General features: G+C 38.7%; 1 protein-coding gene across 3 annotated transcripts in view; it reads left to right on the forward strand.

Moving 5' to 3' along the window:
• The first annotated feature begins 398 nt into the window (after window positions 1-398).
• Window positions 399-13,657, forward strand: part of ptprr (protein tyrosine phosphatase receptor type R) — a 54,860-nt gene continuing 41,601 nt past the window's right edge. For 2 of the 3 annotated variants that reach the window (XM_053508621.1, XM_053508622.1), the window contains exons 1-2: window positions 399-472; window positions 4,859-5,151. In XM_053508621.1, the coding sequence (XP_053364596.1) occupies window positions 409-472; window positions 4,859-5,151 (357 nt within the window). In that variant the 5' untranslated portion in view covers window positions 399-408. Of the gene's footprint in view, window positions 473-4,336; window positions 4,356-4,858; window positions 5,152-13,657 lie in introns of those variants that run through there. The other variant, XM_053508623.1, reaches the window with a different exon arrangement.

The following is a 13,657-nucleotide window of genomic DNA, read 5'->3' on the forward strand; positions in this document are numbered from 1 at the left end:
AGTATTAACTACTAAGTACTGTACAGTGTTAACCTATTTGGGAATCAGTGATTTACTCGAGCATGAGCAGGTCAGTGTTGACATGCGCGGTGTTACAGACTAAAGCACCCCCCACCCCTACCTCATGCACCACCACCCTCACCCCTCCTCGCGCCTGTCTCCATTCCTCACGCGCGCTCTCGAGCTCCCTTTTCAATCCTCACGCGGCGGATTTAAGCGCGCGCGCGAGCGACTCCTCCTGCCTTTTAATTAGATTTTTTTTTTCTTCAAAAAAATACGATTACTAGGAGTAATATTAAATACTGCATGCATTAATAGGTGTTGCATCCTTTAGAAAACAGTCAGGCGTGTCTCGGTGTGGTGTAGCCTGTCAGATGTAGAACTGATTGGAGTGCACTGCACGGAGCCATGCATGGACGAGGAAGCCGTGTTTTTCTTCTCATTGCTTTGTTGCATGGAGCTGGAGTCGCAGGTGAGGAGACAGAGGAGTGTCGCATGTCCCGATTTGTGTGTGCATGAGATCATTTTAGGCCAGGTTATTGTGTCAGATTATAGCCTGAGAATAACATCCTGATTATTATTATTATTATTGTAACAGTGTAATGTCACCCTGTGCTGGAGAATTACTCCGCGCTCACATCCAGCGCGTGCACATGTAATCTGCATGTACTGTATGCAATTAAAAACACAGAACACTATAGAGTGTTAGGAGATGCTAGTGTCCTCAGGCGCCGCCCCCCAGTCACGTGATTGGTTGTTCCAGGGCTTTCTCTGGTCGCCAGGGAGAAAAACATGTCATCTGTCACCTAGTCATGAGAGGCTAGTCAGATTTCATGTTTTGTTTTGCTGTTAAAGTTAAAGAGTTTGTAGAGATAGTTAGAAGGTTAAAGCTAAAAATAATATCATCAGCTTTACTGTAATGAGTGATATTATTATTTCATTATTATTTTTATTAAATATCTGCCTGTCTTTCTTGTGTGTAATGCAGAACTCTCTGTCTAACTTATTGATACTGTACATCACCATCATCTCATCATCTATACCACTTAATCCTGTATATAAGGTCACGGGGGGCCTGGAGCCTATCCCAGACAACTTACAGTAGGGTACAAGGTGGGGTACACCCTGGACTGGGTATTAATCCATCGCAGGGCACACACACACACACACATAGACATATGTGTAACTAAATGGGGTTTCCGAGTTGCCTCTATTGTGTGTATATATATATATATATATATATATATATATATATTTACACACACACTCATTCACACACTAGAGGCAACTCGGAAACCCCAGTTAGCCTACAGTAACCTGCAAGTCTTCAGACTGTGTGAGGAAACCCATCAAGCGTGGGGAGAACATGCAAACACAGAGACGGGAATTGACCCCAGATCCTGGAAGTGCAAGGCGACAGTGCTAACCACTATGCCACTGTGACACCTCTTATTAATATAAAGAAATCACATTTTTCGAAAAGGTTTGTGTATCTTACACCTTGTGTTCGCTTTTTTAAGCGAGTCGATCACAGATAAGAAATCGAAGAAGTAAGTCGGATAAACATTAAGTTTTGTCTTGAAACGACTCCAGTGAGGTAAAATTCACTTACACTACTTCAGCGCTGTTATTTCAGCGTAAAAATGTAAAATATTTCCAGTTTATTAATATTCAGTTTATTATTTCTAATTAAGACCTATTGGTGCAGGTCTTTGTTTACATTGAGCAAGTATCTTATTAGTAGCTTATTTTAAAGTAAATTATTAAATCTGACACATAACTGTTTAGTTAGTATTTAACATTTTGTTTTCACTTATGGTGCAAGGTAAAGTTCAGACACATATGTAAGTACTGCAAAAGACCACTGCAAGTTGCCCAGTGGTCAATTTAAGAAGCACCCACAGTTTGACGCATGCGGTTTATGATATGGTAAATAACTGCTCATAACTTCACTTCTGCTCAACAGTTAGATTTCATTAGATTTTAATTTATGAGGCAATTACCTAAGGAGTGGAAAAGTTTCATAAAATTCTGTGGAAGCCAGTTTTGCTGTGACAAAATCTGGCTAGACAGATGAGACAGGGGGACGTCATCAGGACCATGCAAACTAGAGACACATTGAGGACATCTCCGGGAACCATTTTAGCCTGCAAAACGACCCCTGACTAATTCCGGACTACTTTAATAAAATCATCATTGTATTGTAATTAGCGATCGAGTAATACCTTATTTTTATAAATATAAAAAAACCTAAGAAATTTAAGAAATCTTAAAGAATCTTGGATTTTAAAGAACTTCAGATGAACAGTCAGCATGTCCTGTAGGACTCTGTGGTCTAGGGTAGATATTTAAAAAAAATCAGCACAGGTGAAGAAATTTAAATGTCAAACCCATCAAGCTCTTACAGACCTAATCTTTATTAAAAAAAAGAAAAATCTTATAAGTTATGTTATTTTAACACTTTAACTTTTGAAGCCTCCCTTTAGCTGTTTTATCGGCTGTTGCTAGCACTGTTATGCTGCCGGTGCTGACTGACATCAGCAAGCATCCTAGACATGCTCAGAGGTTGTATGAAAGTCACATGACTGCGTATCAACTATGGATCCGATCTAGGACCATATATTAAAGTGACTCAGATTCGATCTGCAAATCATGAGTTTTGTGCATTCACTCACTCACTCACCGTCTATACAACTTCATCCTGTATACAGGGTTGTGGGGAGCCTGGAGCCTATTCCAGGCAAACGTAGGGCACGAGGCAGGGTACACCCTGGGGCAATTTGGGAACACCAATTAACCTAATCTGTATGTCTTTGGATTGTGGGAGGAAACCAGAGAACCCGGAGGAAACCCACCAAGCACAGAGAGAACATGTAAACTCCATGTACACAGACCCGAGGCGGGAATTGAACCCTAAACCTAGAGGTGCAAGGCAAAAGTGCTAACCACTAAGCCACTGCGCCGCCTTTGTGCATTTAGACAGTCCTAAAAAAAATCAGACAGTCTCGTGTTAGGGTAGCAAAATCTGAATTTAGGCTGGTAATATGAATGCAGCCTATGATACAATGCTGTTTTGTTTATACTTTTGCATAATATTAAATTTTATAGTATTATGGACCGGTATACTGTATGACATTCTTTATGCTTGAAATGCTTTGGTAGTGAGTATCACATCTAAAGATATGAACTAGCCTATAAAGCTGAATGAGTCTTTCAGTCTCGATGTACAGATCCAATAATGGTACATGTAATCAAATGCTGGATTATCATCACATCAGATTCTATACATTATTCAATTGTAGGACCCTGGCTGACTATTCAGGGCAGGAGGTAGCTCACTGGTTAAGGCGTTGAATTACTGATTGGAAGGTCCCAGGTTTAAACCCCACCACCAAGCTGCCACTGTTGTGCCCTTAACCCTTAACTGCTCAGCTGTATAATAAGATGAAAATGTAAGTCGCTCTGGATCAGGGTGTCTGCCAAATGTCTTAAATTCATATGGCAAATGGTAAATAGCCACCTGGTCATCTCACATGTGTGGTTCTTCCTCAAATAGTCTACATGATAAAATGTCTTTCTACACTATTGCATTATAGTTTCCCTTTGCTGAGGCCCAGATTTGTTCCAACATGACAGTGGGTACAAATTGAGCTCTGAAAAGAGAATCCTGTGTTAGTCTTGGACTGGAAGGATTTGAGTGTCCTAATGCATGGAGCCGTGGTCGAACATTCAATCCTTCGGGAGCCTCCTAGACATCCCAGCTCTTGTAACGGAATGAACACAAATCCCCAAAGCCACACTTTAAAAATATACTGCTAAGCCTTCCCAGAAGAGTGAAGCTTATAATAACAGCAAACACAAAGGGGGATAAATCCTGAATGAGATGTTCAACATGCACATCTGTGTTTGGGCCACACAGTGTAGCACCAGGTCCAGATTGCATTTTTGTTTTTACAGTGGTGAAAATCACAACTACAATCATTAGTTTTATGTTTTAATAGAGATGTTGTATATAAGCTTGTTTGACTGAATTGAACAGGTTTGGTCCAGACCTGCGCGGCATGTTAGCAAAAGTGGTTAGCACTGTCGCCTTGCACCTCTGGGGTCTGGGTTCGATTCCCGGCCAGGTCTGTTTCCTGTCTCTGTGTGCATGCAGTTTGCATGTTTTCTTCGTGCTTGGTGTTTTTTTTCGGTTTCCTTCCACAGATTGGCTAATTGGTGTCAATGAGTATGTGTGTGTGCCCTGTAATGGATTGACACCCTGTCCATGATGTACCCCGCCTTGTGCATAAGTCTCCTGGGATAGTCTCTAGTCCTCCCGTGACCCCAGGATAAAGCGGTATAGACGACGATGAGTGAGTGAGTGATCCACATCTCAGTTACAAGTAGAGCCCTGTATATAATGTCTAATAAAATATTGAAGTGGCTTTTTTTGTGGATGCAATGAGTTTAACAACCTCTTATTAAGAAAGGGTGGCACGGTGGTGTAGTGGTTAGTGGGTCGCCTTGCACCTCCAGGGTCCGGGTTTGATTCCTGCCTTCCTGTGCTTATTAGGTTTACTTCCACAGGGTAAAGACATGCAGATGAAGCTGATTAATGTTCCTGAATTGCCGTAATGTGTGAATCTGTGTAGAATGTTGACTGGCAGTCATTCCACGGTTGGTAAAATAACTACTTAATAAATACAATAGTCACCGTTGGACTACAGAGGTTCCTAAATGGAAAAGATTGGTGCATGCTTATGGTCTACCAGAAACCTGTCATATTAGTCAGGTAGTGGCAGCCTTGCTTGTTTTTGGCTTCCAAAAACAAATACCAAGACTATAGTATCTTGTGCTTTGTACGGTTTTCTTTTAGGAGGCTTCTCGGGAGACGATGAGAGTTACCAGTCTCAGCGGTATGCTCGTTTAGTGCCGGCCACCCTGCTGTATCGACGTGTGAACTCCCGGAACCTGGAGCAACCACTGAAATATACCAGCCATGCACGGTTCCACGGCCTCACAGCCAAGCGGACGCCCTCCGCCCTACTGGCCGCGTCGCGTTTCCGGCAGGTGCCGCAGGATCACTCGGAACTTAGGCTCCTGGCCAAGACGGACGACGAGGTGCACATGGAGAACACACCCGTATCTGCACGTCATATCGTCACCATGGTGAGTGCCTTCTGCGGCCGCGGGGGGTGGGTAAAGGACCAGAAAGGAAACCAAAGCTGATGAGTGAGTCGTTCATACTTGAGAGCGAGATTCAAAGTTTTAGAAAAAAAAAAATTTTAAAAAGAAGAAAAATCTTGTACTGTATATCAGGATTATCGTGTTGTAGCTTATCTTTCTCTTATTGCCAGCATGGACATATCCAGCACCTCTGTATCTGTATCTGTGTGATCATGTGGATTCATGACGCTAGATTGCATATCCTAAAGCGCTGATCAGTTTGAAAGATATTAGACTGACTTCTGAGTCATGGGGTGTATTTAGAGACTGCGTGGGTGGCTCTAGGTTTCATGGTAACATGGTGTTGTTTTTCTTTTTCTGCCAGAACTTTCATTAAAAATAAACGAAAAATAAATACATTCTGTTACCAACTAGCTGCTTTGTAAGATGTGGACCACCGACCCAGATGCATCATATCTTAACTTGCATCAGTGATACAAATACCCTCATAAATATTTCAGTTCTTTTGCTAATATTTCCTGTTTAAAGTCAGACGTCCCCCCCCCCCCGCACCACCACCAACCCCCTTCCCCTAGTGTGTCTTGTCGAGAAAAGCTTTTTGCATTGAATACATGTTAAATATACACCATGGGTTTTATTTTAGATGGGTCATCAAAGATCAGACTGTAAAATCAGCTGTTTTTAATTGCTAATATGGTTAGATTTACATCTTAAACACGGAGCATTAACGTGTAGAGCAGGCTCAGGATCATTTAATGGAAATGAAATTAATTATTCATTCTTTTGAAGCGAGTGTTTTTGCTTTGTGTGTGAATGTGTGTGAGTGTGCTTGTTTTTGTGCACATATGCTGCCTGGTGTGTAGGCGTGTTTATATGTGTGTGTGTGTGTGTGTGTGTGTGTGTGTTTAAGTAGAGGACCTCTCCGTCTCACAATCTCTTTATCAGAGCAGGAAATGAAGGCAGGATTATTGCACATCACCGGGCAGCGAAGTGTTGCATGTTGTTCCATGCCGAGTTCTGGTCTTTAATAGGTTGTAAGATCATAGAAGGCTGAATAAATGTTCAAGGCAGAATAAGCCAGAATGCTAGAGATTTTTTTCAAAATCTGCAAGCGTGCATAGGTCTGGATTTTGATGCCAAGGCACATCTTACCCACACTAACCCTCCTTGTTCAATAATTCAGAGCTGTAATATTGGTTGACACTTTGGGTCGATTTTGTATTGATGCAAAAAAAAAAAAAAAAAGGAAGCAGGTGCTGGAGAAATAGTCTTTTTGGAAGCTGAGATGCTCAATTATACCGAAGTGATCCCTGCTATCAATACACAAGGGGTGGATTATACACACATTATATATATATTCATTACACACACATAATAATTTATGATTTCCAGGCGTATCATGCTGTTTTGTCGTGTTATGTTATCTGGTCCTACTTCGGATTTTTGAAGAGGACGACATTAAGCTGCCAATTTAATGCAGTGCAATTTTAAAGTGTGCCAACTCAAGTAACATGCAATATTTAAACATTTTTAAATCTCATGCATCTTTACATAATCGTGCATTTACTCTACTACCGTTTCATACTAGTATTCCCCTAAAGCTATTAAATATACTTTTTATTTTCAGTTTAAATGCCTACATGCAATATTAAACAGTAAATGTTTGATCTGGCAATTATTCCATTCAGGCCTGTGGGGAGCGCACTGCCGTGCAGTTAGTAATTAGTCCTCCTGAAATTGAAAAGAGCTTCTTAATGTTCTTAATTTTTAATAATCCGAAATCCAAACATCGTCTCTGATCTCTTCATGCAAAGCATATTTTAGAAAAATCGAAACGCAGACGGCTCTCGTGTGTTCTGAGCATGCTTTATCATAAAATGTTGAAACTGTATAAGGGAGGTTTTACTATGAAAAATGTTTGAAACAAAGCGATATGTACTTATCTATAGAAATAAAAGAAAGGTTTTGTCTGTACGTTGGTCGGAAAATGCTCTTTCAATGATATTTTCATGTTTCATGCATCAGAGGACCTGAAAGCGAATTTCTCAGAAAAAGTTTTGTATGTCTGTTCAGCCAGATTTTGTTCCGCATCACGCTAAACTGGCTGGACAAAATTTTATAAAACTTAGTCTCACCACTCCTTAGGTAATTTAAGGTTAAACCTGCATCATAAACGAAATCATAATGTTGAGTAAAAGTGAAGTTATGAGCAGTTATACTGCCTATATGCCAGATTACAAATCGCAATTTTTAAAAGCTACTGCTCATGCTGTAAACTGTGGGCGCGTCTTAAATCTAACCGCTGGACAGAATTTAATAAAACTTTGGCACTGGTTAATATTTTCACGACTGAAATGTACATGAATTTTAAAATGCTGGAGTTTTAAGACGAAACATAATCTCTGTCTGATCTACTTTTTCTCATCTGTGATTCTCTCTCCGATTACCGAGCAGGCATCTACGTGGGCTTTAACCTAATAGTATCACTGATTATTTTAACGCTGATCAGCTTAGTTATAGCTTTAAATTTATAAGTATTTCTATAAATTAATTTAAAGTAAATTTTAATTAAATTCTTTTCCCGTCAATGACCATTAATTACACTAGTTACTTATATGTTAAAAAGTTCTCAAACAGTGAAAGTGACCTTTTGATCAGGGCTTGGTTACTTTAATCAGCATAATAAATCCTATTTATGCCTGAATCAATACACACACGCCTCGAGAGACTTGTGCAAATAGACACTATTCGCATTTACATTTGTACAGAAACCCTGATAAGTAAACTTTACTCGAAGCGTTGGAGGAAATACATTGTTTAACTTGTCAAATTAGTCTAATTGTAAATTTATATTGTGTTATTCTAAATATGGGGAAAGGTGAATATGGAGAACCATGGAGGTATTGTACAGTCCTGTAAATCTCGTAAGTTTCATGTCTAGATTTCTTATTTGTTAAAATAGCCTTAGCTAACTGACTGATTCTTTTGTGTGGCAATGCATGTATCGCAGAATAGATTTTTACAGGTATTCCCCGACTTATGAACAAGTTCGGTCGTAAGTCTGATTTGTTCTTAAGTCTGACAAAGTGAGTCTGATACAACTATACAATGTAAAGCGTACCAATCCACTTGACTAAATCTCTGTTCCTGTAATTTTTAATTCATATTCAATTGCATTCGACTTTAAGGAAGCTTTCAGATCTGTGTTGACTTTTTAGGAAAAAAAATCAAGTAAAATATAGGAGCTTTAAATGCATAGTCGTTGGTATGTGGTGCTTGCATTTTGGGACAGGAAGCCCTAAACAGGAAATGATCTTGTTTTGCTCTAAATTTTTTTGTCTGAGGTAATATAAAGGGCGAATGTTGGTGTAACGCTGAACCAAATGGTGCGTGGCAATAAACAGGTGTATAAAGATCACATGCTAGGAAAATATTAAAGACAGACAAGCCAAAAAGGAATGTTCACGGTCTGTTAGGAACCTACTGACAGGTTCAAATAGACAGAACGGACGTGTGAAATAATACATGACAAGCCTGCAGGTCACAGTTAGAGCTGTTAGGTAGTTTAACTACTTGAAAGTTCATGTAAATAAGGAAACTATAGTCAAACTGTGGTCAAAGCATTTACAGATTGCTTGCCAAAATATATATCACTCATCGTCTATACTGTTTATCCTGTGCACAGGGTGTTGGGGAGCCTGGACCCTATCTAAGGATACGTAGGGTATGAGGTGGGTTGCACCCTGGACGGGGTGCCAATCTATCGCAGGGCACAAACTACAGGCAATTTGGAAAACCCAATTAGCCTAATCTGCGTGTCTTTAAACTGTCGGAGGATACCGGAGTACCCAAAAGGGAAACCCACCAAGCATGGGGAGAACATGCAAACTCCATGCACACAGACCCCAAGGCAGGAATCAAACCCGGACCCTGGAGGCGCAAGGCGACAGTTCTAACCAGACAAGAGTTGCAACGTTATTTCATCAACATTACCTTGTGATTCGATTTCTATTCCAAAAGGAGTGGCTTTTAAGGAATTTATTATGGGAATAATGTTTCGATTTTATCACATATAATGTAAAGAGTTTCAACAGAGGAACAAAAATTGCCCCGGGGCAGTAATGGTTGTGAGAACATCCAGGTCAGTGATTATTACAGAGAAAGCTGAAAGATCAATAAGTGGGCAGAGGTCTTCCAGAAAGGAGTACGGCGAGGTTTGTTTCCGCCGCGCACCGAGTTAAACCTGATCCTATAATCCGATTGGCCAAGGAGTCTATGATATTGTATGACCTCAGGATCTCCAGTCACATTCGTGTTTGGGGTTGTGTATGGGGTAGGGGGGGATGGTAGGATTGAGAGATCGTGTGTGGTTTCCAGTCGTCCCATAATGCATTTTAACTATCAATACACCAAAATATCTCATGTTGTTTAAAGACATGTAATGATATTATAATGATTTTTTTTCTATATTGTTACATTGTTACATTGAATTGTTTGATTCGCAAGATCTGGCACAAGAACCTTTTATGCCAGGATGCCCTTCCTGTGACAACCCTCCCATTTTCAGTGGGGTGTGGGGTTAAGGGTCTTGCCTAAGGACCCAACGGGTAGTGACCCGGCGGTGACAGCTTGAAACCTAGACCCTCCTGGCAGCAGCTCAGAACCTTAACCGCCTCAGCCACTGGGCAATATCGCCATCTCCTGGACTGGAGTATGGAGCGTAAGATTGGCAAGGACAAACGATTGCTCTGTGGAAGACTCGTAATAACGAACAACACAAGCTACGCAACATTTCAATGTTTACTAAATACTTTTAGTAAATTGTAACACTTCAAAACCTGTAGGAAAAATAGCTGCTCGTGACAGGTTTCGCATAAAAAAGCTCAATGCTCTACTTATGTTTCATAGCTCTAGTTGCTAGGGTACAGAGAAGTAGCACACTTCTAAAATATATTATATGGTGCGTTCAAGTCAAACCGGGACTCGTGATGGAATTACTGGAGAAGAAGGTGTAAAATCAACTGACATTTAACAGAACTAAAAAAACTTTCTACCTTGATGGTATCCAAGCACTAGTGAAACGCTGGGATAAGTGCATTAGTGTAGCAGGGGATTATATAGAAAAATAAAGGACGTTTTAAATCCTATAACTGTGTTTTCTTATTCTGCACAATTAAAAGTCCTGATTTGCAAATAAATTCAGGTTAATGGCAAAAAAACATACAGTTCTTTCTATAATCCGTGATAAAACGCTACTCCTTTTTTAATGCATTAATAGGAGCGTTAGATATGGGTAGCAATCCTACCAATTGCATAACGACCAAAATCTTCTTTTCCATGAACATTTCAGTCAAGACAATTTTACTGAAGCGTGCTTCAAAACAGAAACATAATTCCCTTATTTCTCACATTGATTTTTAACCGAATGAAACCTCTCCAAAGAGCAGCCTAATTACAGGCGTGGGTTGCTGCTCTAGCTTTTTTCTGCTGCACACCTTTTCCATTAAACTGTGCAGGTTTATACCTGCTCCTCTCTCTCTCCTCTTTCTCTCTCGCTCTCTCTCGCTCTCTGTTTTCTGTTAAAATCATAAAATTTTACTTTCACTTATCAATGTTCAGTTCTATATCTCAGTGAAAGGAACTAATATACTACTCAATGACAACTCTGAAAGCTTTGTAGAGCATTAACATCAGGAAGCAGAGAATGGACCTGGTTGTACTGTAGCTCAATGTTTTATTTATAAGACTGGCAGATAAATCCAACATGTAAATCAAAAACTTGGTCAGAAACAGGTAAAAGGTCAGGCGATCTGGAAAAACCCAGAATCTCGGCATTCACGGTATGAGAACCAGAAAAGCATGCACAGAAAACAAAGACTCAGTAAATAAACACAGGACCAGATAAATATGTGTAATAGAACTGAGGTGTGTGTGAGCATTATTAGGGGTGCATTTAGAAAGGGAAAGAAAATTGACAGATAGATGTCAGACACACTATTTGCTATCTGAGATACCAAAAAAAAAAAATCTGGTTAACATTTTTTAAAAGTGAAAACAGGATATTGAATAACACTATGCCACACTTTTATTTAATAGGCATCCTACTGACACACTCACATATACAAAAACTTTTAAATATTGCCTATTAACCACACACACTCCTATACTCACCACACAGTGCCGTGAAAAAGTATTTGCCCCTGTTTTTTGCTATTCTGCGCAATCAAAAGTCCCGGTTTGACTTGAACACCCAGTGTATGCAAATTATTATAGGTTAATGGCAAGACATACAATTAATGGTTAATGGCCAAAAACGTACAATTCTTTCTATAATTGGTGATAAAACTACACTTTTTTAACGCATTAATGGGAGCACTAGGTATCAGATTATCCTGATTTAAACTTAAATTTACACTGAAATGAATGAGCTCATCAGACAAGATCATTTAAATATCATTTAAATATCATTTACATTTATTAAAAGGGGGAAAAAAGAAGTTCAAACCTACGTGGACCTATATGAAAAAGTCTTGCCCACCCCCTCAACAACCATTTGCGATAACTGGCAATGAGTCTTTTATGAAATTCATGAAATACTTTTCACAGCTCTGTAAGTGATGTAACATATCACCAAGGCTAACATCAACACAGATATTACTTTAATCCTAATAGCCTAAAATTATGACTGCAATCCATTTCAATTTTTGCCATACTGAGAAAACTTTCTACCATGATGGTATCCAAGCACCAGTGAAACACTGGGATGAGTGCATAAGTGTAGCAGGGGATTATATAGAGAAATAAAGGGAGTTTTCAAAAGCATAAAAAGTCCTGGTTTGACTTGAACGCCCCTCGTACCATGGTGAACTTTACAGAAGAGTTAGAAGTTAGAAGTGTTGAATGGCTTCCCAATACACGTCGGTCTTAAAGCTCTGATGTTTATTCTAACCTCATCACAGTGTCAGGGTTTTTCTACTTAATGCTCCTAGTGTGCTGTTTGGCCAAAAGTTGTGTCTGGACACCATGTGTTTATGTTGATCACATTCAAGGTTTTGTCTTTCCTTCCTGTTTTAAGCTGTTAAGACCCGTACAGTATGTCTTCATAATGGGACATGACACTCTCTTCCATCTACATTCTCCATATATGCTTGTATGATCCTCCTTTGAGGATTGTATATAGTCCTCGGCATGCAACTTTAAACAGTTCTTAAGGCGAACTTTCGCATTGTAAAATTCATTTTCCCATAGGAAATAATGTAAATGCAGATAATCTGTTCTCTCCAGCATGCTTTGTAAAACCTAACAGCTTTTTTAATTATAGTACTGTGGCACAAGTCTTGGGCAAAAATATGGCATAAGCAAAAGATGCTTTTGAAAACATTTCTGCATAAAAGAGACTTCTATAAAGAGCAATAAAGAGTAATAAAATAAACAGTCAATAATTGAAGTAAATTGGAGTTTTATAGACAGATTTGTGCAGTTTTATAAGTAAAACAGCTGTTAGGTTTTACTGAGCTTGCTGGAGAATATGAGTTCTTTATCACACTCGCTTCTTTCTATTTTTATACAAATCCCAGGAGCGTATATTACGTTTTTTTGTTTCCATCTGAAAAACTGTTCTGTGTTGTACATTTTTTTTTCTCTACAGCCATGCATATATATATATATATATATATATATATAAATTTTTAAGTTATATATGGAAATATGCAGGCATGATAAACATATATAACAAAATTGGTACAGCATATATAAAATGGTGCCTAAGACTTTTGTACAGTACTGTGTGTAGAGATGTTTTTCTATGTGGCCAAAAATGGCCATTTTTCAGCGTTATACTGTCTTACTTCAAACAATAATAATTTAAAATGCAAATTATTCATGTTTCTTTCTGAGTATTGATACTAAATTTGTGTGTAAGTTTCTAGAAGCATATAACCTGTAAAAAATTATTGCTTAAATAGTTTTTTGGTGAAAGCTTAAAAAGCTGAAAAATCTGTAGTGTTCGTAACCAGGTCAAATTCATGTTGCAATGTCTTAACAATTTTTTTAATAGTTTTAGAATGAAACACTTTTTCACATTTATGTCTTTTCATGTGAAATCTAAACTCAAGTTTCGACTGAATGACAATTAAGATCATTGTAAGGTTGGAATTCAAAAAAGTTACGGCCACTACATAAACGCCATGCAATTGTATTTAGCAAATGTGTTTCTTTTTTTTAAAATATAAATGTGTATGTATATTTACAAAAAAATGAAGCATGGATTGAGAGATAAAAAGCATTAAGTATTATGAAAATGATCATACACCTAGGAGACAATTTTAAAGCACCATGTTTTGGCTGAATATTACCGCTATTACAGAAAAGAAAAAAAAAAAAGAATGAAATAGACACTAAACCTCACTTAACATTTATGATTCCTCTTGGCACCGGCTGCTTTAAAAACCAAACTGAAAGCGGCTCCGTTTTCTCCTTGCTACCATGC

The sequence above is a fragment of the Clarias gariepinus genome, chromosome 12 (assembly GCF_024256425.1).
Source record: "Clarias gariepinus isolate MV-2021 ecotype Netherlands chromosome 12, CGAR_prim_01v2, whole genome shotgun sequence".
In the NCBI taxonomy this organism is placed as follows: Eukaryota; Metazoa; Chordata; class Actinopteri; order Siluriformes; family Clariidae; genus Clarias; species Clarias gariepinus.